This window comes from Galeopterus variegatus, unplaced genomic scaffold (genome assembly GCF_000696425.1).
Source record: "Galeopterus variegatus unplaced genomic scaffold, G_variegatus-3.0.2 Scaffold2203, whole genome shotgun sequence".
Lineage (NCBI taxonomy): Eukaryota > Metazoa > Chordata > Mammalia > Dermoptera > Cynocephalidae > Galeopterus > Galeopterus variegatus.
In genome coordinates, this window is record NW_007728314.1 from 163582 (window position 1) to 190542 (window position 26961).

At 41.4% G+C, this 26961-nt stretch overlaps 1 protein-coding gene across 4 annotated transcripts in view; it reads left to right on the plus strand.

The window, feature by feature from the left end:
• CSNK1A1 (casein kinase 1, alpha 1) overlaps nucleotides 1–5485 on the plus strand; it is a 51637-nt gene extending 46152 nt beyond the window's left edge. For 2 of the 4 annotated variants that reach the window (XM_008580910.1, XM_008580912.1), the window contains one exon: nucleotides 4518–5485. In XM_008580910.1, the coding sequence (XP_008579132.1) occupies nucleotides 4518–4525 (8 nt within the window). In that variant the 3' untranslated portion in view covers nucleotides 4526–5485. The remainder of the gene's footprint in view (nucleotides 1–4517) is intronic. The other 2 variants (XM_008580914.1, XM_008580911.1) reach the window with 1 other exon arrangement.
• The last annotated feature ends 21476 nt before the right edge of the window (nucleotides 5486–26961 follow it).

Here is a 26961-nt window from a genome sequence, read left to right on the forward strand (position 1 = left end):
GAGCGCCGCCGCGCTTCCCAAGTGGCGCACTATAGCAGTGCGCCTGCGCCACCAGGCCGGCCCTAAAGGAAATATTTTTAGGAACTTCAAAATCCGGTTAAGTTCACCATTTCTTCAGTTGACGGCAGAGGTGGGGAGAATTTCAGAAGATTGTGAAGCCAAAGGTGGATCCTCACATAATTCTTCTATTCTCTGCTCTCATCATCTTAACCCATTTGTTCACTACCACAGCCGTAGATAATAAGCATAGTTTTATTTTAATAGTGTAGATAGATGTCAAATTGTCTGCATTCAAAGGAGATTAGAAATATCGTTCCATCACATTAACCCATTGAGTCCATGGTCTTCCGTGAATTACCTTCCAGTATTTACTGGGCTTCACTGTCATTTATGTCTAGCTTAACTTTTTCTGACTTCACTAATTGCTGCTAGGAATGTGGCTGGTCACTCAGCAATGTAACCCAAGTCACAGGGGAAGACCTTGAAATATCTGGAGAGACTAGACTGATCTGCTCTGAATATACTAAATCCAAAGAAGTACCAGGGAACTGCATCTGCTTGCTGAAATCCTGAATTTTTGTCAGCTTCTTATTGTGGACAGTAAAGCTAGCGAGAAAACTAAATAACCCAACAGGAAGTGAAGATGAGAATGCAAGAGTTGGTTTTTTGATCTGGAGCCCACGTCTTCAAGGCTTGCTGGACCTATCAAACTTTTCAACTTGTCAGATTGTCTGGATGATACCACAACTGTCAGAAGACCTAGAAGAGTACAATGTTGCTGTGATTCAGTGGTGTATAACGCAGACCATCTACCAGTTGGGGAAGGACTCAATTTTAACAGGTATTTTAAAACTAAACAACCTCAGAAATCTGTAGCAGAATGAATTCTCTAATAGGGAAGACAAAAGAATTCAGATCATCAGTTTATTTTTTTTAACGTAGTTTAGGGATGATGCATACCTACTATATACTTAAATCATCTTTTATCTCATTTGTAGTAATAAAAATAAAATATTTTCTTTATCCATCCCAATTTAATTCTTTTTTAGTTTCTATGGGTAAGGAAGAGTTATTGTAGGTTTTTTTGTTTTTGTTTTTTTCTTTAATTTCACATACTGCCAATTTGATTCAAAATTCTCCAAGCGTAATTCTGTGCCAACAAGAGAACCCACACAAGCATGTTATAGGAAGAGTTAGTAAATATAAATGACGTTGCATAGTGAATATACATTCAAAATAACTTTTTTTTTTTTTTTCCCTTTTCTTTTTTTCATGACCGGCAACGGATTGCAACCCTCAGTGTCGTACCCGTACTGGCCCGGGACCAGCAACGGGATCGCAACCCTCGGTGTTGCTCCCTGCACCTCACTCAGCCAGTGAGCGGGAACCGGTCTGCATGTGGGATCCGAACCCTCGGCGGGAGCGCCGCTGCGCTTCCCAAGTGGCGCACTGTAGCAGTGCGCCACCGGGCCGGCCCCCAAAATAACTTTTAAAAAGTTATGTCTTACATTGTGAAAGGACCCTAAATTTCAAAAGCCCATCACAAACTTATAAGCATAACTTCTACATAAATGTGCATTTGAACTGGTTTCTAGTTTTGGGGACATCTGAAGTTAATTCACAAGTAAAAACAGATACATGCTTTTTAGATTTCAGATTGAGGGAAAGAATCTACTTGTTAGTTATATAAAAATAAACATTTTTGGGGGGCCGGCCCGGTGGCGCACTGGATAGTGCGCCGCTTGGGAAGCGCAGCAGTGCTCCCGCCCGAGGGTTCGGATCCCACATACAGACCGGTTCCCGCTCACTGGCTGAGTGAGGCGCGGGAGCAACACCGAGGGTTGCGATCCCATTGCCGGTCCCCGGTCCAGTACGGGGGCAACACTGAGGGTTGCGATCCGTTGCCGGACACGGAAAAAAGACAAAAAAAAATAAATAAATAAAAAATAAACATTTTTTTCCTTTTGCAGATTTGAAAAGAAACTTAAATGTAGCTATTAACTCCTGAATGATTACATTAATTATCCAACCCAGTCTTAACTTTGTTTTTTCCCTCTTTTTTTTTTTTTTAGGAACAAAGAGATTCATCCCTCATTTTAACCGACAATACAGTGATGATGGGTTCTTGAACTTTTGGAAGCCAGAAGATACCACCCAATCTGCAAGATAAAAACCAAGGACTAATGTACACTGGGGAAAAGAATGCTTTAGTGCTTGAAGATTGAACGTTGAATACCTGTTGCATGTTCCTATTGAGGTTTTTTCTAAACGAACTTCAGTATAACATCTTAGGACAATTCACTGGAGAAACATTGATTACTGGGTGGAGTATCCTACCAGTGGCCCATCTGAAGAGTTACATCTGGGTTTGACTGTTCTATTCTACCAGGAATATTGTTAGGCTAGCCTTTAGACAGTCCCTAAACAATTGTAATCATTAGTTGACCAAGCGATTCCTCAAATATCAGATTAAAAGATGAATAGATATAATTCTCGTCTAGGGCTTCCCTATTATTAAAGACACTAGAATTTTCTAATATTTTAACTGCAACGTGACTTATGTTTCCTTTTTAGATTGTTACTGCCTGTGGTTTTCTATTTGAAAACCATTTGGTATATTCAACATAACAATCAAATTACTCACTTTATATGTGATTATGTAAGCAAGTTATGATAAAAGAAAACCCAACAATTTAGTTGTGAAAACATGTTTCTTTTAATCATGTTTAAGAGTAATTGTAGGACTTGAAACCAAATAAGGGTAATTTCTATTTAGCTAAGCTATAGTGTATTACCGTGCATAGCTTCTTATTCTGTACCGATTGATTTTTTTTTGGCAGCCAGCCAGTACAGGGATCAAACCCTGATCCTTGGTGTTATTAGCACCACACTCTAACCAACTGAGCTAACCGGCCAGCCCTATTATCCTTTATTTTTAAAGTGGAATTAGGTCACAGAGTAAAGCACATTTTTCAGTTTAATTGAGGTTTGATTTGACAGACTTTTTTTAATGTTTATCTTGCTAATTCTATCTAATAATATGTGTCAAATAGATAATGTTCCCTGTGGTGAAGTACATTCTCAGAGTTTCATTATCTTCCGTTTTTGGCATTTGTTTCTTATGAGGCAGCAAAAATCTATTATATATCTACTCTGTTGTTAGGCACTATGGAGAGACAAAGAAGTAGAGCACTGATATCTTTGTCTTCAGGGCTTAGAACAATATATTTATTAAACGATGAAGATGACTGCCCTCAAATGAAAAAGCTCCTAGTTAACAAGTGAGAGAATATTTACGAAGAAATGATGTATAAATGGTTTGGTGTTAATTTAAAAAATATATATATATACGTGCATAAAAAACAAATAATAGAAGTATTTTATTTATCTCATGAAGACCATAGGATAAATGTTCAATAAATGTTTGAGAAGTAAAAGGAAAGGAGCGTTACTGGAGTTCACTTTTGCTTTCTAATATTTAGATTATCGATAAATAAATATATGTTATGCTCCTATGGCTGAAAAAAAGAAAAGGAGCAGTTTATGATTGACAAAAACATGGCTTATGCTAAAGAAGTGAGGAGAGGTCAGGGTGGACTAGAATGAGCCGTAATTAGGGCATCTATTAAGGGTGTGGAAGGGGGTGGACAAAGGAGCATCAATGCCTGAAGAAAAAAAAAAGTGTAGGTGAGAAGAGAAAGTGCTTATGGGATTTTTCAGTTATTGCTAAGAGATAGGCACATTTCCTCTCTTTGCCATAGATAAAAAATATAGCTGTTAGAACCTGAAAGCTTCTTTTATTTAATCCTGCCTTTATGTAGAAGCCCTAGAGTCTACCTGTGGGAGAGGAGGGAAGTGTGAGCAGGCTGGGAAGACTTGAGAGGTAAATAAAGCCAAAAAAAAAAAGCATCACCTGTTTACATTTTCAAATCAGTGATGAAAAAAATCTTTTTTAATGCAACTGGTGAAGTAACAAAGTTTTGAAGGTCTGTCTAAGGTTTCTGTACAGAAATCATATTTTTCAGGTCTGTGTTTGGTAGAACAACTCAGATAATTATGCCTCAAATACATTTATTGTTGAAGCTTACTCTTCCTAGTTTGTATTGGAAATAATGTACAGAAAAGTTCATGCTCATATTATTATTAAAACTGTACTCTAGTTAAAACAATCTATTTTTCATTCATTTGACAAATATTTTGGACACATAATATGTTGTAAGTACTAAAAACACAGACGTGAACAGGGAACATGCTCTCATTTGAACTACTAGTAGTGTGCTAACTGAGAGGCTTTAATTCACTGTACACCACTCCTTCCTAGAGTCATCCAAAACAGAAAAGTTTTAATTTTAGATTAATGTTTTCTGTTTTAGGAAGTTGAAATACTGGTTTTCAAATAGATGAAAAAGTAACTATGGGCCCAGTTCCACCCAATTCTCCTTTTTTGGGTGTTGTTTTAAAAAATATTTCTTAACTTCAAATTTAACTTTTCTTTTTCTGTTTTGATTTTTTAACAGGTTTCTAAGCATGAATTGAGGAACAGAAGAAGCAGAGCAGATGATCGGAGCAGCATTTGTTTCTCCCCAAATCTAGAAATTTTAGTTCACATGTACACTAGCCAGTGGTTGTGGACAACCATTTACTTGGTGTAATGAACTTAATTTCAGTATAAACTGGCTCTGAGCAGCATTGGTGATGCTGTTTCCTGAGTTGTAGCCGCTGTAATTGTGAATATTAACTGAGATAGTGAAACATGGTGTCCGGTTTTCTATTGCATTTTTTCAAGTGGAAAAGTTGACTAAATGGTTGACACACAAATTGGTGGAGAAATTGTGCATATGCCAATTTTTTGTTTAAAACCTTTTATTTTGAACTATACTGCTTTGAGATCTCATTTCAGAAGAACGGCATGAACAGTCTTCAGCCACAGTTGTGATGGTTGTAAAATGCTCACAATTGTGCATTCTTAGGGTTTTTCCATCCCTGGGGTTTGCAAGTTGTTCACTTAAAACATTCTTAAAATGGTTGGCTTCTTGTTTGCAAGCCAGCTGATATGGTAGCAACCAAAGATTCCAGTGTTTGAGCATATGAAAGACTCTGCCTGCTTACCTGTGCTAGAAATAACAGCATCTAAAGTGAAGACTTAAGAAAAACTTAGTGACTACTAGATTATCCTTAGGACTCTGCATTAACTCTATAATGTTCTTGGTATTAAAAAAAAAACATATTTGTCACAAAAATTTAGTTAACATCTTAAAACTGAACATGTATGTATGTTGCTTAGATAAATGTAATCACTGTAAACATCTATATGATCTGGGATTTTGTTTTTATTTTAAAATGGGAGCTTTTTTGTTTACAAGTTCATTAAAAACTAAAAACTTTCTGTAAGGAAATGAGATTTTGTTTTTAAATAACAAAAAAATGCCTTGCTGACTCACTACAAAATAAAAATCTCCCCAATTTTTTTGATAGACTACTTCAAGCCATTTGTTACATGATAGTCCTTTGCAAGATTTAGTGTTACAACTTTTCCTCAACTATTTTTTAAAGTGGTTGGGTTTTTTTGTTTTGTTTTTTTGGTCTGAAGGGGAAAGGCGTTTTTTCTTTTTCTTTTTTTTAATGACTTGCAGGTGAAATACCTAGTACTACAGCTGTCAGAACTTGGTATTGTAACTCCTGCTGCTGGACTGATTTTGAATAAGAATGAAAGTGTTAAAGGGTTTGAATACAAAATATTTTTCTTTAAAATACTTGTGATGTGGCTATGAGCAGTTGGCTCTTATCCCTGGCGAGTATCACATGTGTAAGGTTCACATGATTGTTGATCATCTCTAGCCCTCACTTGCTTCTGTTAAGTTATCTGTGTGCGTGCGCTTCCTCTCCAATCTTTTTAGCGCGCTCTTTTCTTTTTCTCTGACTCGAAAGGAAAATTTATTGATGATATTCTTCAGATAGTGCACCTTGCTCATTTATAACATGTCAGGATGAATTAAAAGAACATTTTTCTGAAAATGCTGCCGGAAGCCTGTTGTGTAAATGTAGGTATTTTGTAAAACGACCTTGAAATTGTAAATTGACATGTTTGGTCAGATTGTGTCAGGTTTAATTTGTTTTTGTTTTGTTTTCTTTTTTCTTTTTACTGTTTTTTTTATTTGAAAACTACTTTAGCAATAATTAATTCCATGATTACCACATTCTGCCATTAAGGGATATATTAGTAACATAGTACTGAAGAAATCTTAATAAGTCTGAACTTTTGGGGTAGGCAGCTTCTTTGTTTCTTTTCCAACCACCCTTGTCAGTTAAGGTATTTGTTTCTTGACTAATAAACCCTTTGATACTTTTAGCCAGAAATCAGTCTCATAAAGCTATTTTTGAGTATAGTTTGTGTAAAATAAAAATGTTTAGCTTTGGTAATAAGTTTCCCAAGCTGAACTCCCTCTAGCAAGATATTTTTCAGTGCTTTTATTTACTATGCACTTAGACTATGCACTTTTTCTGAAATATTTTTGTAACACTTTTTTGTATTTTTGCCATTTGAAAAGGCTGTGGTGTAGTTGGTCTGTAAGTTGCAGATTTAAAACTGCTGTTAGCTTTGTAAATCAAAATATAAGGTGTTTTTGTCCTGGTGTATCGTCATTCCATCTGCAGCTGGAGCTGGAATCCCATTGATCTTCTAGCTGCTATTGATTTTCTTCACAGTTCACAAAAGAAGAATGTGAAATTCAGTGAATGCTGTTACTAATCCTGTCGGGAGATGAATCTCATTTCACCAAAATTAAATTATGTTTTTCCACTAAAATGATGATACAAGTTGAAGACACATCACTCTGAAATTGGAAGACCTCACTACTTAAGGCTTCACAGTGGCTTACTCAGCTGAACTCTAGGTTACTACTCTTTACTTTGTTCACCCATTGGGGGGTACAGTTTTTTTAAATGTTGGGAGATGGCCATTCTAACTACTGTTGAATGTCTCTGTTTTGGGAAGGTATAACAAGAAAATAAAAAAGAATATATGTGAAGGGAGAGACTCTTTATCTCCTCCCATATGGTTGTGCTTAATGCTCTTATGGCCTACAAGGATATTTGAGGTTTGTTTTTATTATGATTTTCCATCAACAGATAATTTTTATTAAGAGACTTTCCTATTTCTCCTCATTCTTGCCACACTGTTAAATGTTTAAGGAGAGCATACTGTAATTATAAGTTTAATTGCATTATAATAAAAATATCAAACAAAAGGATTTTAGAATCCGAGCCAACGAGCTAGTTTTCCCTAAAGTTTGCTGAAATATCAAGGATAAGTTCTTGTAACGCTTGTTTAGAATGAACTGTGGGAATTCTAAGAATGGTTGGCCAAGATGTTTTTAGCTTAGCTGAAAATTAAACAGCACTCAATGCAGGTGGACTCCTAGTGGGTTTTTTTCCACCTAGTATTTCTGAGCCAAAGTGGTATGTAGCAATATTTTAGTTTTTCTGTTTGCCAGTTTTTAGGCAGTGATAACCACGTGATGAAGATGTGAGGAGATGTAAGTATAGTAAAGAAATGTTATAGATTATATATCCCAGGTGCTGACCCCTTAAAATAAGACTTTGTAAGGATATACTTTCAACACAGTACTGTTGCTTGCAATTCGGGGATTTTCCCCATAAAACTTCTATTAGAATATTTTCAGTGGCAATTATTTTTTAGTATACTTTTGAAACAGCCAAAGACAGCAGTGAACCAAGTGTAAATTGGTCTAATCGGGCCATGCTTTCTGTTTAATCAACAAACAGTATATTGAAGGACAAAGATTTTTTTTTCAGAAATGATGTGTTAGACTAGTTTTGAGAACATAATCAAAAGTGGAGTCATGAAAATGTTGAGCAGTAGCAGAGCTATTAGAGTAGCTGTTCAAGACAGCTGAGTACTGAAAGGAACCATGGCTCCTGGAGGAAGGTATGATTTCAGGGCTGGGGCAGAAAAAATACAAGATGAACTGCATATTGTGCCAGAAAGGAAACCTCAAAAAATTGTGGATACATGTCAAAAGGACAGGGGTCAATTGAAGGGTTCATAATAGTCAAAATCTGTGTTAATAACATTATCAGAATAAATGATAATATTGTAACTCATCAAATAAGAATATGATTCCATATTGATACAAAAATGGAGAGAAGGGAAAACTCTTCTTTGAGGTAGAATGTCAGCTAGTAAAGGTAAAAGGAATGATGCGTTAGAAATACACCGTTTTGCAAATTTCAGTTTTCAAAGTTATGTGCATCATTGCTCGTATTCCTGAACCGTTTCAGAAAAGAGTGGGGATCTACCCAACGTGAAGCATCCTGGTAATCTTTGTAGAGCCAGGACCTAAACCTGATTCCCATTAGCTTTCATACTGTTAAACCATGGTGCTTCTCTTATTTTGTGACTCTTTAAACCCTGGAATTGATATTAGCTGTCATTTATTGAGTGTTATGTTCCAGGCACCCTTAAATACTTTACATATTAAGTTTTACAAACTTTAGTGTACAAGTAAGATTTTTCAAATTGATGGAAATCTGAAAATTCATTTTAGATGTGTTATCTGGGCTTTGCAATATCAAAATTAAATTGGCTGTAATTGAGGCCTGCTTAATTCAGGTCTAAAAATTTTAGGGATGCAAAGTTGTGTGGCTTTGTTGTCTCCTTCCCCCACCCTCTGATTAAACTTGGGCAGGGCAGAAGCCATCTTTAATAAGCAAATGAATAATTGCTACATCTGGCCTAAACTTTACACAAGTAGATATTCTCATTATTGGAGCTTTTGAACCTCTTAAGATCCAGGCACTTTAAAAGGCAAGGACAATGAGTGGCCTCTCTGTACCCACACCCAGAAAGTAAAGTCTTAAAAAGAGGCTGGGTTTGAGGTAACTTGGTTGTTTCGCTATAGCATTTCTAACTTACTATTTGATGTATATCTGATTAGAGTATATAGGTTTACTTAATTGTTTAGGGTCCTTGAGAAAGTGAGTGGCATGAGGATAACAGTTCAATTATTTAGTAAAACAGGATGTGTCAGGTGGTTTAACAATAATCATATCTTTGAATTATTTAGAGGTATTTTAATCTCAGTAAATTGCAGAGTATTTTTTTTAGTATTTTTCATTAACATGAAAATCTGGAATTTTTGGTAGTGATGAAGTATTTACCATATTCACCAGTTAAGAACTGAGTCTGCCATATGCAAAAAGCTGCTGTGTGGCAGGGTTGGGGATGGAGGTGAAGGGAGAGGGATGTGAACAGTTAAAATAATCTGAGGCAGAATGGAATGAGGGCTCTTAGTGAAAGTATGAGGGAATGGCTTTAGGGGGTCAAGGAGGCGTGGCAGTGTCTTGTGTATAGTGAATGTAATTGTGTATGTTAATTCTACAAGGTTGTGTTGATGTTTTGGTCCTTTGGCCTTTCAACAGCAAAGGTTTGCCATTCCTAAAGAGTCTTTAACTCACTTTGCCCCTCATCCAGGTTTTTTACTGATTTACCCACTGACCTATTTGGTCATTTCATGGCTCAGTAGAAAACACGTTTAGAACCAAATGCTACACCTCTTTTTCTTCAGTCTCTTGGAGATGAGTTGATGAAAATGAAACCGAAAAAGATGTGCAGATGTGCTCAAGTACCCCAACCAAGATTAGAAGCTTGGACAAAGAGTACTTTTAACATTTCAAAAAACATTTCTGGCTGGCCAGTTAGCTCAGTTTGTCCGGGGTTCGATCCCTGTACTGGCCAACCACCAAGAAAAATAAATAAAAATTTCTTAGTAGAACCTTTAAGCCAGAGCAATTTCTTTACAAGTTGGTATTTATCAGTCATTCTTTATCTAATTATCACCAGTACCTCATCTGTGTGTTGATAATAGCAAAAAGAAAAGTGTTAGCCAGTTTGGCTGCTTAAAAGTCTTAAATACAAGTTGAAAGTTTTTAAAAAGCAGCTTAAAACCGTTAACTAAAATTAAGTGTTATTAATTGGGTGGAGTTAAGATACAATATCCATATTGAATGATCAAGAATAGAATGCATTCAAAAGATTTGCTTTCTGCTGTGTAAAGCCAGATTTGATTAAGCTCTTTTGCTTGTGGTTGCTAATATTTTATTTACATTTTTGGAGCATTCCCATACACCCAGATTTATATGGATTGTTCTAATATACCACTATATTCTCTGAAAGGGTTTTCTTTCCCTTAGTTCTATAGTACTTTTATATCATGTCATTCATTGGGAAAGAATGTCTTGGGCACAAAAATGTAGCCTTTTCTCAACATTACTATATTAAGTCTGCAGTGTTACTGATTCAGAGAAGTAAAATAGTTTGAATAACTGTTGTAAACAATTTCTGTGATTTCAGGCAGCCAGCCATTGGTTTTTTATGCCAGTGCACAGTGGCACAAATCTTGGTGATAAAGTGTTGTGTTAGATATTTAGGATTGGAAGAAAATGGGGAGGTGGGTATTTTTAGAAATTGCTCTTAACAGTTGCTAAGTAAATATTTTTATTAATTGCAAAACTTTTGCATTGTGCTAATGTGACTTCATTAAGGGTGTAACGTTTTAGTCTAGATTTAGACAGTAAAACTGATAAATTAGCCTCTAGTTTTTTGTGCGTGCCACCAGAAAGAAGTGCAAGCAAGTACTTTATACAGTTTTTAATATCATTGACCATCCTCCCACCTGCAAAATGGTGAAGAATGTGTACACTATCTTGAGTTTTACATGATGGAATGCATAATTTTTTTTTTTTAGTCTATGTACAAAAGTACAAATTCTACACAAAAGTGATAGGGATTCATTTTACTCACAGGTTAGCAATTAAGGAGCATTTACTGAGTCACTGCACTACTGCCTGGGAATTCAGCGGTGGTAATTCGTATGGGACTATATGCAATATGGGGTGTTACCAAAATGGATGCGGTACTAGTTGGGCAGATGGAGACCAGAGAAGATAATCTGAATTGCATCTGGAAGGATGAGTAAGGTTTCACCAGGCAATGAAGACTTTGTCCTCACCTTGAGGAAACTAATCTTGAAGGAATGATAGCAAAACACACCCACATGAAAAATTTTAGCGAGCAGAATACTCATTCCATTAGCATAGAGCCGAATGAGTGGCTCAGGAGGTAAGTGCTGGAGGTTCATATATGTAACAAAGTGAGTGCCTTCAGTCATAGAGGTAATAGGTAAATTTTTACCAAAAGCTCAAGTGATGTGGAAGTATATAGAGTAAAAGGGGGCAGTTCTGTCCAGCCATGGCCCTGTCCAGTGACAGTTTATTGGACTACAAATCCTTGCATTATCATTGAGGAGATCAGAGAACAAAAATAATGAGATCATAAGTGACCTTAAGTGGTAGGGGCAGAGGAGGATGATAAAAGGTGAGAAAGTCCAAGAAGCAATCACAAGCCCAACTTTAGGAAAATGTGTTGGAGGAAAAAATAGGATGATTTTCAGAGCAGGTAGCAGACCCAAGGGTAGAATATTGATTGGGTAACTTTTTGATTGCCAGTAGGGGATCAGAAAACATCATCCTTATCCCCTCCCACTAAGTCAAACCCTCTCAAAAGTTCTCTGTGTGGTACCAACAGTTACTTCAGTCATAAATTGGTGGTGGTGACTTATTGCGTTCCATTACATGTGGAAGAAAGATTTGGATTTTAAAATTATAATCTGCCCCTATGGGGTAGATACATTTTAATGTCTTTAAATGCCACCTGCTAACAATTTGTAAGAGGAAAATGCTATGTTTGTAATGACATCAGGAATACCGTATACTAATTTTACTCCAAGTGATTTTCTGAATCCTTTTAAAGCCATATTCAAAAGTGCCTTGTTATCCAGGAGAATATTAAGCCTCATGGGGGACTTTTGCTTTTTTCAGTATCTGGAGATAACCATATCTTATGCTTTTTTCTCCAGATAATTATGTACGGAGTGGTGACAGGCTTAAGAGGGATAAAGGAGAAGGAAGTAGCCATGCATGGAAAGTAAACAGATCATTGAATCTTGAAACTATGATCTTTGGAATAATACCCAGTTCAGGGTCACAGAACTGATAGTGGCAGGGCTAGGAAAAAATTCAGCTGGTTTCTTTTTGCCACTCAACTGCTACTCTAGGCACAGGGCAGTGATTTTAAGCAGCATCAGCATCATCTGGAAGTCTGCTTGAAATGCAAATTCTCATACTCCACCCCAGACCTACAGAATAGCCAATTCTGGGGATGGAGTCCGGCAATATGTTCTAAGAAGATTCCCCCCATCTCCAGGTGATTTTGATGCACAATAATGTTTGAGAACCACCAATGAAAGAGAATGAGACCAAATGAGTGGCAGAATGTATGGGCATTTCCTTTTTTTTTTTTTTTCCATTTTTTGGTGACTGGCCAGTACAGGGATCCGAACCCTTGACCTTGATATTATCAGCACCATTCTCTCCCAAGTGGGCAACCGGCCAGCCTGATTTATACATCTTAACAGAACTTTCATTTTCTATCAAAATCAGGTATGCATGAATCCTATGAAGCCCTACGTTTCCTAGGCGTTGGATCAAAAGAGAAGTGCTCAAAGCCAGAGATGTAGGTTTGGAGGTTGTCATTTGAAGGGAGGTAGTTGAATCTCCAGAGCTAGGTGAATTCTTCCAGGCTGAGAGTTTCATTTGGAAGTGAGGAGGGTTGAACATAGAACTCGGGGGGGTACCAGGATAAAGAATGATGAATTATTCAAAAAGGATGGGGAGCAGTCACAAAGGACATGAAAAGTCAGCAGTGCCTTATGGAGAAGTCAAGGAGGAAGCTGTATTGTTTATTAGTCAAGGTACTTAATGCTAATTGCTGCAAGAGAAAAACTTGAGTAGTGGCTTTACATAAAATCTATTTCTCCCTAATGCGAGCCAAGTAGCCTGCAGTTTCATCTAACTGCACCATCTGGAACTTAAGGCCTTCCAGGCTGATATAGCCGGGAAAAGAAATTATGGAGGCACACCAGCAATGAACTGCCCAGCTGGGAGTGACACACACCACTTTTTCCTACACTGTCAGCCAGAACTGTTAAGCCCAATCTATTTGCAACGGAGACTTAAAGATGTAGGGAAGAGGATAGGTAGGTAGGTCTAATGTTTTCTGTTATAGGTTGTGTGTACTGTTGTAAGGAAAGTTGGATGTGTCAGAAAAGCAGTCTCTGGCTGTTTGTACTCTCAGGTATCCAGGCTGGATCTTCCAGGAAGGCAGAGCCTGGGGCTAGTAAACTCAAATGGCTTTCCCTTGGCTCCTCGCCTCTCTTTCAGGGCTTGTCACATAGGAAAACATGCAGTCCCCTGTTGCCATGCAGTCCCCCGTTGCTAGGAAATGTATAAATACAGCAAGAAGTATCTGCCGGTCTGCTGAGGGTTTAGCATTGCAACTTTTCCATAAATGACCAACAGCTGTTTGACATTCAGGAGGTGGTGGGGGGTGTGGATGGGAGGGGTTATATCTTTGTGTTGGTGGTATAGGAATAGGGAAGAGAAGAGAGTATTTCATCTGCTAAACAGGAGTTTTTTTGTTTTTTTTTTAAGGCAGAGGAAGACTTATCTCCTTTTTTCTTTGTATTCATGGAGTCTAGCATAAGAAGGTGACCAGTAACACTGCTGTTAAATATTAGTGTAGACCAGGATAGTATTAGCTTCCTTTCAGTGGTATGATGCTGTTGACTCATTATATTTAGGGTCAGTGAAAATTCTACTTTATCACTTTTTTTTTTTTTTTCTCCTTTTTTTGTCTTTTTTCGTGACCGGCAACGGATCGCAACCCTCAGTGTCGCGCCCGTACCGGACCCGACCGGCAACGGGATTGCAACCCTCGGTGTTGCGCCTGCACCTCGCTCAGCCAGTGAGCGGCCGGTCTGTATGTGGGATCCGAACCCTCGGCGGGAGTGCCGCAGCACTCTCAAGCGGCGCACTGTAGCAGTGCGCCACCGGGCCAGCCCTACTTTATCACTTATTCAGGATCTGTTGCCAGGCCACATTTATCTTGGACTTAGCAAAAAAATAAATAAATAAAATTGTTTTATCTACGTGCCAATTTTAGATTCAAAGCTTTAAAGTGACTGCCATGAATCAGTACTACCCTAAAAGGGATCAGCAAAAGGTCCCAGACTCAGCTCCTTGAAAATAGAACTGCAGTTCTCTCCCTAACTGTAAAAGGAATTTTATCAATTCTTGATTCAGGGCTTGTTTTGTTTTGTTTTTAAAGCATGTTTTCGAAAGGTCAATGTTGCAGGTCTAAATCTGACAACTTTAATTTTTTTCTTTTTGTAATCCATGCTGACCTTCAGGCAGACTTTTAGTTCTTATTTTTTATTATTTTTTTTTTAAAAGATGACCGGTAAGGGGATCTTAACCCTTGACTTGGTGTTGTCAGCACCACGCTCAGCCAGTGAGTGAACCGGCCATCCTTATGTGGGATCCGAACCCGGGGCCTTGGTGTTATCAGCACCGCACTCTCCCGAGTGAGCCACGGGCCGGCCCTCAGGCAGACTTTTAAACTGAAGTGCTTTCTTATGCTTGCCTATTGTTCCAGAACTTGCCATCCTTTCTGCTTCCCAAAAGACCATGGAAGATGACTTGAAAACTTATTTGGGTCTCTTTAATAGCTGACTCTAGAGCCCATAGTTAAAGTGGCTTCTTTGGGTACCTTGTGTGCCCAGTGATTTGCCACATAGACTTTAACCTAAAGCTTTTTTGTGCAACCTGAACACCAATATCTATGCATTGCAATGGCTGGCCAAACATCAGGGTTGACTCACCATGTCTACAGATGAATCTAATGTCTCGCCTCCCTAAACCTGTTATTTTTCCAATAACTCTGCATGCATGGATAAGTGGAACACCTGGGAGCCACACTTGACTCCTCTATCAAGTTCCATCTTCTCACTGTTTACCGTAATTTGGCCTTTCCCATCTCTTGCCTGAACGCTTGAAGTAAGCTCTTATCTAGGCTCCATTCTCCATATCATCCTTCTTGAACGTATTCTCCCCCCCCCCCCCCACTCTAGGTAACTCACCCCCACTGCCATTGCTTTCAGGATAATGACCAAACTCAATGATCTGTCCCCTGCTTACCAACCTATTCAACTTCATTTCTTGGCTTCTCTTCCCAACCTAAATTTCTATCCCAAACACATTTGCAATTCTCAGGACCCATTGTGCCATCAAGCTTTCATATATTTCATATATTCATATATTTCTTTGCCAGAAATGCCTTCTGCTTTCTCCTCCTATCTGCCTACTTGTTCAAAACCCAATTTAAACAGATCTAGGAAGCATCCTCACAACACCAGAAAAGCTGATCACTCCTCTGTGCCCTCACTGTAGCACTTTCCTAACTGGATTTGCAATTGTATTTCTGAGATTGCTCAGACACACATTTCTCCCTCACCAGACTGAGAGCTCCTCAAGGGCTGGAACTCATTTCTGTCTGTACCCTAATGCTTGAAGAATAGTACATGAGTAGTAGATGCTTAATGAGTATTTCTTTAGTGTTGGACTCATAGCACCAACTCAACTATAGATAAGACAGCCTTGGGGTGGTGGTGGCGGGGTCTTGAGGTGACTTCCAACCAGAAAGGAACTCACAAATCTATATGACATAGGGTCTCAAACAGCATGTTTTACTCAAAGATGTGTTCATTCCTCTCTAGGAGAGGCATGGGGAAGGGAGGAGGGGAGAACACAAGATTTTGGTATTGAAAAATTGCAGAGTCTTAAAATGTTACTTCTGGAAGAGACATTCAAGATTATAAACTTTTAGTACAAGATTGTGCCTATTAAATGTATATTTTAAAATATTGTATAATCCAACACATTGCAGTTGAGGATACCAGTCCATAAAGGGGGAGCTGATGGCATTAAAGCCAAAAGCAATTTTGTGGCACTGGTTTCTTCACTAGTAAACCTGCTTTCTTTTCACACCATACCACAGTTGTCATGTTAATTGGGGTTTAGATCAGAAAAGAGAGAGAAAATGCTTCTTCTCGGTCTCCCAAGATAAGGGGCTGGAAATTAGGTAAGAGTCTCTTGAAAAAAGTGAAGTGTGGGTGGTCATCTTATTGGCTGCCATTGCTAGTTTAGACTTGTCTTCAAACTTTTTTGTTCACACGTCTCTGAAAATGTGAAAATGATCTATTACCCGTACCAGCCAGCAGCCAAAAAAGGAAAAAGAAAAGAATAAAAGAAAATGACATATTCCTTTGCACACTTTTAAGTTGACATCCGATTTTTTTTTTGTCATTACTTTATTTATTTATTTATTTTTTTAAAAGATGACCAGTAAGGGGATCTTAACCCTTGACTTGGTGTTGTCAGCACCAGGCTCAGCCAGTGAGCAAACCGGCCATCCCTATATGGGATCCGAACCCGTGGCCTTGGTGTTATCAGCACCGCACTCTCCCGAGTGAGCCACAGGCCGGCCCCTTTTTGTCATTACTTTAACAGGTTGCAAAGGATGTGGTTGGAGGGTTTCTACAGGGTGTTGCACCTTTCTGAGCACCATTACAATTCAGTTTTGAAATTTCTATCTTCGATTTTCATCCCATGGGGGGACAGTAAAAGACATCCACAGTGTGGCTTCCTTTCAAGTGTGATTATCTTGGGCCGGTGGCACTTAGTAAGGAACTGGAGACAGCTCTGCTTACCATCATCCTTTGAAAACATGGACAGAATTTCAGTCAGAAATTTTACATCTTTCTTTTTTCTCCTTGAACTCCCATTTCCATTCTACTTTCCCCACACTATTAAATCATACATGCAATTCATTCTTGTGCCTTACTGTTATTTAATGATTGCCATATTGTATTTCATTGTAACAAAAATATGCACTTAAATTCCAATGTTAATTTTGAATTTCTTGTGAACATAAACCTTGAGGTGCTATTTTTTCTGGCTTGAGTTGCCATTATAATGATTAGACCTAATTGAACAAAGCCACAAAAGAACATTACAAACTTGATATAAATTTGAATATGGAGAGTTAAATTTTATTTATTGAGATGAATTTTTAAAATATATGTTCACGTACACATTGATAAATGTTATTTATTCCTAGATTGGGACAGGAGTCACCATCATACTATCCCTATACTATTGTAATCCGACTATGAGTTTAGAAGCCTTGTTCACATAATTATATGGAACTGGAAGGAGTTTTGTTATTTCAGTGTCACTCAATGCTTTGGATTCTTTCCGAGATAAGTGCCAAAAGTCACCTGGAGATCTTTTATCGAAAATCAGTGAACAGCTCTATCAGATTCTCCTTTAGTGTTGTACCATGACAGTCTCATCTCTAAGGCTATTCCCTGAAGGAACTCTTCTATGATTTGAATGTGTCCTCCAAAGCTCATGTATTGGAAACTTAATCCCTAATGCAACAGTGTTACGTTAAGAGGTGGGACCTTTAAGAGGTGATTAGTTCTTGAGGGCTCTGCCCTCATGAATGGATCAATGCTTTTGTTGCGAGAGTGGGTTTGTTCTAAAAGTGAGGTCAGCCCCCTCTTGCTCTCTCTCGTATGCACTCTCTTGCCATGTGATGCCTTTCACTATGTTATGATGCAGCAAGAAGACCCTCACTAGATGCAGCCCCTCAATCTTGGACTTCTTGGCCTCCAGAACTGTGAGCCAATAAATTTCTGTTCATTATAAATGACCCAGTCTCAGGCATTCTGATACAGCAGCACAAAATGGACTAAAACAAGCTTCTAGAACAAAATAAAGCAGTTTTACAGTATTCCCGGTTGGTGGTTGGGGCCGATAGTAGTAGGGGCTTGTTGGGCCAGGCTTCCCTCAGGCCTCAGGGTCTTAAGCAGTGGGCTGCAGTAGTTTTCTTTCAGTTCTTGCCTTATTCCTTTCCCTCTCCAGGTTTGTAATCGCTGGATCTGGTGTCTGAAACTCCTTAGAGCTGAAAATGAGGGCTGTTTACTGCCTCCCATCCTAACAACCTCCCCTCCTGAGTTGACTTTCTCAGCTGGACAAAGATTCCACCTTTTATAATTTTCAAATAAAGCCGGTGATCTAAAATGCTGCTTTTAAAAACAAGAACAACAACAGAGGTGGCCTGGGAAAGCTAGCCTACCACATTCACCTCCTGGATTCAAAATGATGTGCTTTTAAAAGACAAGTTTGTTGAAAGCTTTCAGTGGCAGCCGTTCGAGCCATTTACAGTCAGTTCTTACACAGAAGAGGAACTAGCAGGCTCTACCCAATTCACTAAACCACTCGGGAAAATTGTGTGACACTGGCCCTTAACTCGCCTCTGTTAGCATTTTAGTTCAGGCCATTAACTTTGCTTTTGTATTTGGGTCTACTTGGATTCTTGCCTCTTTCTGACCACATTAATTATTTCAGGTTTCACCAGAACCCTCTCCTTGCTTGTTCCCATTTCTAGTGTAGGTGAAGTCACAACATCAAAGCTACGTACATTGAAAACTCTCTTGCATTAACGTTTGCTCTAAAACAGATGCAGCATCCATCCTCTTTGCTCCTTGAAGGCACTCCATGCCTTGGAAATAGCACTGAAGCTTGTGGAGACAGAAGGCTCAGTTACTTGACTTTACTCTGACACTAGTAATGACCTAGCTTAACTCTCTTCTCCACCCTTGTATTCTAAAAAATTGGATACACTGGCGAACTCGGTTAGAGCATAGCCTTGTAACACCAGGATCAAGGATTCAGATCCCTATACTGATCAGACACCAAAAATAAATAGATAAAATAATTGGATACACGTTTTCACTCTGTTCTATCCTGCTAAAGAGGATCAAAGATCAAGGCAAAAGCTTTGTTGTGTTTAGGACAGTACCAAGCACGTAGTTAGCTGTTGATAAATGCAGATGGCCATTGTTATTATTCAAATGGAAGGTATTCTCTAGAATTTGAGGCCTGGTTTACAAGGAAGTCTTTCTCATGTCAGAGAACGTGGTGGATTAGGTGGGTTTTGGCAGAGGAAGACATAGCTCTGACTAGTGGGCGGACCTAGAGAGTTAATGTGTTGTCTCCTTAAGTCCATTGTCCAAGTGAGAAGAACAAGGGCCACATCACAGAGGCCTGGACTGGCAGAAGAAGTGGGTGGACAGGCTGCTTTGCCAGCTGAGACCCACCCAGCTGGTTTCCATAGCTCTTCTCAGGGCGGGTGGGGTGGTAGCCAGGCTGTGGATGAGTCATGGTAGCTGCATGTCTGCTCAGCAGCTAGCCTTGCCTGTCTGGTGGAGGAAATGCGAGGGCCACCTGGAGAGCCAGGACTACCCCAGGGTGGCTGCCAGGAAGAGACTGTTCTCCCCAGCCCTGAGGTAGATGATGGATGGGCTGAAGTCTGGTGAAACAGGGAAAAGAGCATGCGCTGGCAATGATGGCACACAATGGGGAGGCTGAAGAGGCTCAGACCCTGCCCTCAGATGACTGTGGTCCATCCAGAGGAAGAGACCTCACATCTAATTACAGGAGCTGGGAGAGGCAGCGTGAGTGGTCAAGAGCTCAGTGCTGAAGTCTCAGGAGTGAATTCTGGTGGCTACGCTTATGAGCTGCATGGCCTTAGACAAATCACTCAACTCCTAAGGAGGGGAAGATACCTGTCCCACAGGGTTTTTATGAGAATTCAATGATGTTTTGTAAAACACAGGTAAATGTTAAGGACTATGCAGATGCCTACCTGGTGGAGTTGAGGGAAGAGGGAATTCTGGCAGAACCACATCAAAGGCCCAAGGCTGGAAAGTGATGTCCTTATGAAGACTGAAGAGGTTACAGAGTAGTTTGAAGGGCTGGAGTGCAGGGTGTGAGAGGGAAGCAGGCAGGGAGGACCTAGACTGCGGGAATCATAAATACCAGATACAGAGATTGGGAGCCTGTGAATATGCCTGCGGAGGGTAGGGGATGACTTCAGGGCTCTGTGTTTTCAAACATAAGGCTTGGCATGTTTCCTTAGGGAGGTGACATGGACAATGAGTACAAGGCCAAACATTGGCCAAGCTGGGATGTACCCTTTGGGGAGGTAAGAAGCCAATAAGTGACCAATAAGCTTGGCTTTAGGAGACCCCTGGACTGAGCTCCCTGAAGCCACCCGGAGTAGAGACTAGGTGTGCAGTGGGCTCTCTGGATGTGGTTGTAGAATGAAAGAAAAGGCAGGAGCTTCTAGCCTAGCCCCTTGTTTCACAGGAGGGAGAACAGCCCAGAGTGGGAGCTTGATGTGCAAAAGCCACACAGTGGGTGGTGGGAGTGCCAGGCCTAGTGCAGGGCTCCCTTCACTCCAGCCTTCCCCCTGTAAATGGGTGTTACCCCACCTGCCCCATTGAGAAAGGGCCGTGCTGCAGGTAGGGGCAGCTTCATCCTGCCAGAACAGGGCTCTCTGAACCTGTCCCAGGCCCAAGATCCCTCCCCGCCACAACCATCAGCTCCCGCCTCAGGGAAGGAAGTGAGGTCAGCAGTTCCAGGAGCTGTGGAGAGGAGGGTTTACCATGCTTGAGATGATTTCCTGGACTCCACCTCATTTTCCCACTCTGGCTACAGTCAGGAGCTTCTTGCAAACCTTGCTGAGCAACCTTTGCCTCCCTGGAAAGCCTCCAGAAGCAATACAAGGAAACAGAGTCCATCCACATGCTGTGCTCAGCAAGCCTTACTACGTGTCTAGATAGACTTAGGTGCTCCTCACCCCCTTCCAGCCTCTTTCTCTTCACCGCTCTGGTGGGTCAAGGCCCGCACTGCTCACTGGATGAGAGAAGCAAAGGTGGGAGAGGTAGAGCACAGCCAGCCTGGGAGCTCTCCTCTGGCTTCCACTGTGGCCCTCCAGGGGCCTCTGCAGTCTCTCCCTAGCCCAATAGTAGCCCTCCCCTCAAAACCTCATTTCAGTCTAAGTCCCTGCACTCTAGCCCTTCCCCTCCCCAGACCTCATCCCTTGGCTCACCCTCCGTCATCCCTCTCTCCAGCCCCCCTCATCCCACTCACGCAGACCCAGGCCCCAGGGCATTTGTACTTGCAGTCAGGCTGGATCCTCCTTCCCGTCTTTGCTGAAATGCCATCTTCTTGTGAGGCCTTTCCAGACCGCCCCATGTGCAGATGCAACCTGTCCTTCATGCCTCACCCCTTTCCCTGTTTTATTTTTCTCCGACTCACATAGTGTATACTTATTATTATTTTTATTTTTTAAATCTTTTTGGTTTGGCATCTGGCCAGTATGGGGATCTGAACCCTTGACCTTGGCGTTACAGCACTGCACTCTAACCAGCTGAGCAATCTGGCCAGCCTGCTTATTATTTTAAAGTAACAATAATCTCAGCCCTTGATAGGATGGCAGCATCACCACAGCCATGCTTTTGTCAGTCTGTTCAACACAGTGCCTGGCACACAGCAGGCTCTGCATAAACGTCTTTGAATATTGAAAGGATAAGTGAACAAATACACAAGTGCATTAAGAGAGTGACAAGAAGCTATTTTGCCCTCCTGAGCAAGGTAAATTTCCTCGCCACTGTGGGAATCCTAAAAAGTACAACATATTGACACTTGTAAGACAGAATGGGCCAAACCATGGGTCAGAATTTTGGATGTTAAAATCCCTAGGGACGATCACCCTTTTCTCTATCCTCCCCTAAACATGCTTTTATTTTTTAAACAGAGCTTACTCCACCTCTTTTGTCCTAATCACCACTCTTTACTGAATCTTCTCTGGTTTCTTCACGTTTTTTTTTATGTAATTGAGGTTCAAATTAAATATGATAAAGGGCATGAATCTGAAGCACACAGCTTGATGAATTTTTACGTATCTGTCCACCAAGGTAACCACTACCCAGTTCAAGATGTGAATCGTTTCTATCACCCCAGGAGGCTCCCCCAAAGGTAGCCACCATCCTGACTTTATCACTGTAGGATTGGCTTTGCCTGTTTTAGAACTTTAAACTAAATGGAATTGTGCTGGGTGTGCTCTTTGGTGTCTGGCTTCTCATTCTCAGTATTGTGTCTGTGAGGTTTACCTGTGTTGTCCTATATCACAGTAGTTTGCTCTTTTTCATGGCTGTATAGTATTCCTCTTCACATCTTCAGTGTGGAGCTACATGATCTGCACCAGTTCCTCCATCAGGCCCAGCAGAGGACACGGTGGCTCCCACACTCACTCAGCCCTCAGATCTCTGGCTTTACATGGGCACACAGGCTAGAGAGACACTTGGTTGCTCTGCACAAGCTTTGGAGTCCTCATGACAGCTCACAGAAGGCTGACCAGTATCACGGGCACCAGAATCAGGCCTGTGTTCAAATTGTTCATCTGCCACTTCTCAGCAAGGTGACCTTGGGCAAGTCATTAGTTTTCATTTCTTTTATTCATCTGTAAACTGTAGACATACTTACACTACTGACCACAAGGCACTGTTGTCAATATTCAATAAAATGATCCACAAGTCTGGTGCTTAGGCATGCTTGACAAATGCTGTTTATTTTCATAATGACTTAGACCACCAGACACTCCTCCATAACTGTTTTTACTGGGATCTTTGCCCAATAGGCTGATCCATCTCCCCCCACCTCTAGCAGGCTGCCTGCTCAGGCCTCCATTTTGCGACTTTCAAAACTTTTATAAATGAGCACAGGGGAGCAACCGGAATCCAGAAGAAATACAAGGAAGCAAACATATATCAGATTATTTTACAAGCACCATAATTAAAGCTTTGTATCCTTGTTGGGTCAGATTCCTTATCAGGTCTTTCATTCAGGACTTTGAACTTGAGCTTCACAGAATGCTGAGTGAGGAAGCAGCTTCTGTGCAGAAGGCAGGCAGCAATTTGAGACTCGATCTGGTCTCCCAGATGAGACGCCTGAGCCACCTCACACCCACACATGACGCTCTGTTGCCTCTCAGCTAGAAAGCTGCCATCCCCACCAATGCAGCCACACATGAGATGAGACACAGCCCCACTGAGGGGGCTGGGGCACATTATGCAGGTCCCAATGTCACCCCATGACTCAGCCTCTCGGGACTATCAGCCTCACCGTGGCGACACGACACGTGACCTGTGTAAAGGGTCCGTGGGAGCACTTTAGTCACCCCACCCACCAGCAGTGACAGCCATCACCTCCCCTAAAACCATCACTAAGGATTAACAACAGCAGCCATAGTATTTGCTATAGGTGACCAATGGACAGTTTTCTCAGTCACACATTAAGAGGGACTCAGCATTTGTGGGAACCATTGCTGTCTTTGTTGATGTGTGACATGATCTCTCAGAACCATCAGCGGGCATGTTGAGCCCCCTCCAACCTCATCTCCCATCCCCCAAGTACCTCCTCCTGTGCAATCCTGGAGCCACCACTGGTCACATTCCAGGGATGCACTTGCACTGCCCTGGGGCAGCCACCGCACAGGACATACCGCAGCATGCTGGCAGCCTCTGTGCAGTGAAATAAAAACAATACGGTAATAGAGAACATCCGTTCAGTGATTATGCTGTGCTGGGCACCTCAGGCATTAGCTCATTTAATCCATTCAAAAATTCTGTGAGGTGATGTCATGGGTTGAATTATGTCCCTCCCCCCAAAAGACGTTGAAGTCCTAACCCCTGGTACCTGTGAATGGGACTTCATTTGGAAATAGGGTCTTTGCAGATGATCAAGTTAAGTTGAGGTCATTAGGATGGACCCTAATCCAATATGACTTTTGTCCTTATAAAAAGAGAAATTCGGACACAGAGGCACACACATGGGGAGAACACGAGGTGAAAATGAAGGTAGAGATGGGGATGATACATTTCTAAGCCAAGGAATGCCAAAGATTGCCAGCAAACCATCAGAAGCTCAGACAGAGTCATGGAACAGATTCTCCCCTCACAGCCCTCACAAGGAACCGAACCTGCCAACATCTTGATCTTGATCCGGAAATGGGAGGTTATACATTTCTGTTGTTTAAGCCACCTGGCTTGTGGTACTTTGTTACAATAGTCCTAGCAGACTAATACAAGCGAGTGCCATTATTATCCTCATCTTACAGACGAGAAAACTGAAGCTTGACTCTGCCCTGGCTTTAGAGGGCGTTGGGATGATAGAGGATCTGAAGTGGGACCAGGAAGTTCACCTGGGGCTGTTTGTTCCACCAGCTCCTGCTCAGCCGTGGGCTTCTATCCACTCTTACGGCAGCTTTGCAGCCCCAGGCTCAGCCTGGCGGCTTCTCCCTGCTCTCTCCAGTCCTCGAAGACCCAAAGAAGGTAGCGCTGAGTCAGCACTTGAGGAAAGGAGCTCTAAACATACACAGGCCAGAGGTTGCAGGGAAGGTTGCTGGAGTAGAAGGGTGAGGGTTTGGCTTGAGGATGGAGTAGACACCAGATCAGCCTGTGCTGGCAGCACCTGGAAGTAGTGCCCACCTTTCCTCTTGGGTTCTTTCATCTTTAAAGCCCTGAACAGATCTCAGATGGAGGTGGGGACCCTGCCAGGGCCACAGAGTGGAACAGCATGGGCCCAGCCAGGAAAGGACAGTGTGGCCATCAGTGGAGGGTGTGGAGATGTGATGAAGAGACACTGGGGACACTGGAATCAGGTTCAAGCCCTGTTTTCTTCTCTCACTGGCTGGGTGGATTTGGTTTGATCTTCCTTGGCCTCAGCCTTCTCATCTGTAAAATGGAAATAATAGTATATGGCCTTACCTTATAAAGTAGTAGCAATTAAAAAACACACACAAAAAAACTCAGCACAGCCCCCAGTACATAGGAAGGGCTTAGTAAGTGTTAGTGGCTGTTATAATAATTACTATTTTATGAATGACCCTGAACCAATTCTGAGAATAAAAATGGTGTGGCGTGAGCAAGGTCTTGTGTGTTCTGTACCAAAGGGCATAGTACAAAACAGCCTCTTGCCAAGTCTGGGTTCTGGCCTGGCTCTGCCATGACTACCTTGGGTGAGTGAACTCGGGCAAGTTCAAATGAGCCTACAGAAGCAAGTGTTTGACTTTGCAGCCTCTGTAGGAGGAGGCTGGGAGAAGGAGGGGATTGGACTAGAGATTTGGTTTTAACCAAAGGGAGGGACCAGATCAGTGACTTTCTTTCTTTCTTTCTTTCTTTCTTTCTTTCTTTCTTTCTTTCTTTCTTTCTTTCTTTCTTTCTTTCTTTCTTTCTTTCTTTCTTTCTTTCTTTCTTTCTTTCTTTCTTTCTTTCTTTCTTTCTTTCTTTCTTTCTTTCTTTCTTTCTTTCTTTCTTTCTTTCTTTCTTTCTTTCTTTCTTTCTTTCTTTCTTTCTTTCTTTCTTTCTTTCTTTCTTTCTTTCTTTCTTTCTTTATTTTACCTTTCTTTTCTTTTTCTTTTTGTTTTAAGAGCAGCAGAACTCTTTGTATAAAAGGAATTTTGGGAAGAAAACCAATAGACACAGCTAGTGTGCCAGTGAAAGATGGCACAAGGGTCCAGAGTTCCACCCACTTGGTAAGCCCAGGAGAGTTGGGGCACCCCTAGAGCAGGTGTGAAGGAAGAGGGGTGTCTCCCTCTGCTAATGAACTGGGCTGAACTGCTGTGGAGGCATTAACGAGTTAAAGATAGGGGCATTCCTCTGGCTGGTTTTTAACTGGACTACTCTTTGCCTGCTGACTTCTAATAGTTCATGGAGGATGTTGGCTTTAATGCTCTCTGAGGCTGCTTCCAGCAAGGATGTGTCCAGAGCAAGGAGGGACCCAGAGCCTGGTCTGCACCCATCTGGCACCATGGGGAGCAGCATCTCCCATTCTGGGGCTGCTGAACGCCAGGGGCACTGTCCTGTCTTGCCTCGGTAGGCAAGGTTATGCTTTGGTTCTTCTTCTCACAAGCTCATAGGAATTACAGGGCACCAGGAGAAAGTGGCCCCTCAAAGGGCTTCACTTTTCCTTTATTCCCATGCTTTGCAGGGCCAAGAACCAACCAGATTTCACCTTTGCTGCCTGAAATGGGATTCTTCAGAGGACTGTCCTGCAGAGGGTCCCTGAGATAGGGGTGGGGGGAGAGGGGCTGCCAGGGTTCAGAGCTGAGGCTCTTTGAGACTACACATAGGGTTTCCCCCCTTTTCTCAGTCATTTTCATATGTGTTCTTCATGTTAGCATCTTCCCATGTTTTGACGGTGTATTTCTATTTGAGTCTCTCTTTTGTCTATTAACTTTCTTCAAGGTGTTCTTCATTGACCTCAGATCCCTAATTTTAATATAATCAAATATATGGAAATGTTTTTCTTTATGGTATATATTGTTGAGTTTTGCTTAAATAGCTGCTTCCTGCCTCAGGGTCACAAGATACTCTCCTCCATTTTACTCTTCTAACTTTGCAGCTTTGCCTTTCCCACTGAGAGCTTTAACCCCTCTGGAGTTCACCTTTGTGTGGCTTATGTTGGGACCCTCAGGACCCTCAGATAGCAAATGAGTTGTCCTGGTGCCAGCTACTAAGTACTCAAGTTTCAAATAGGCAGAGCGTCCTTGCCCAGCCTGGTGGCTTCGGGCTTGTGTCAGGACTTTCCAAGGCCCAGCCTCAATTTGCAGCTCTAAGGCTGGAGGCAGATGCTGGTGAGACCCTCTGACCAGGGCTTGCTTCAGACCCAAGCAGGCTCCTGGGAGGTGGGAGGGCAGGGCTCAGAGGGCAGTGATGGCCTGGGAGCCTCGCCCTCGTCTGACTCTGGTCCAGCTCCTAATGACCACATCGGGAGAGGACACCTCATTTGCCAAAGGGCAGGGCCCTGTTTCTCAAAAGTGCCGGGGCTGTGCAGACACCTGGGGCTCTGCACAATTACATGGCTGCCCACTGGATGTGGAGCAAAAGTCTTCTTCTGGGTGTGTAGTGGATTGAATTGTTTCCCCCCAAAACTCCCTGAAGCTTGAATTGTGTCCCCCAAGTTTTTTTTTTTTTTTTTGGTAAAGATTTCCGGTAAGGGGATCTTAACCCTTTTTTTTTTTTTTTTTTCTCCTTTTTTTTTTTTTTTTTTTCTTTTTTCGTGACCGGCAAC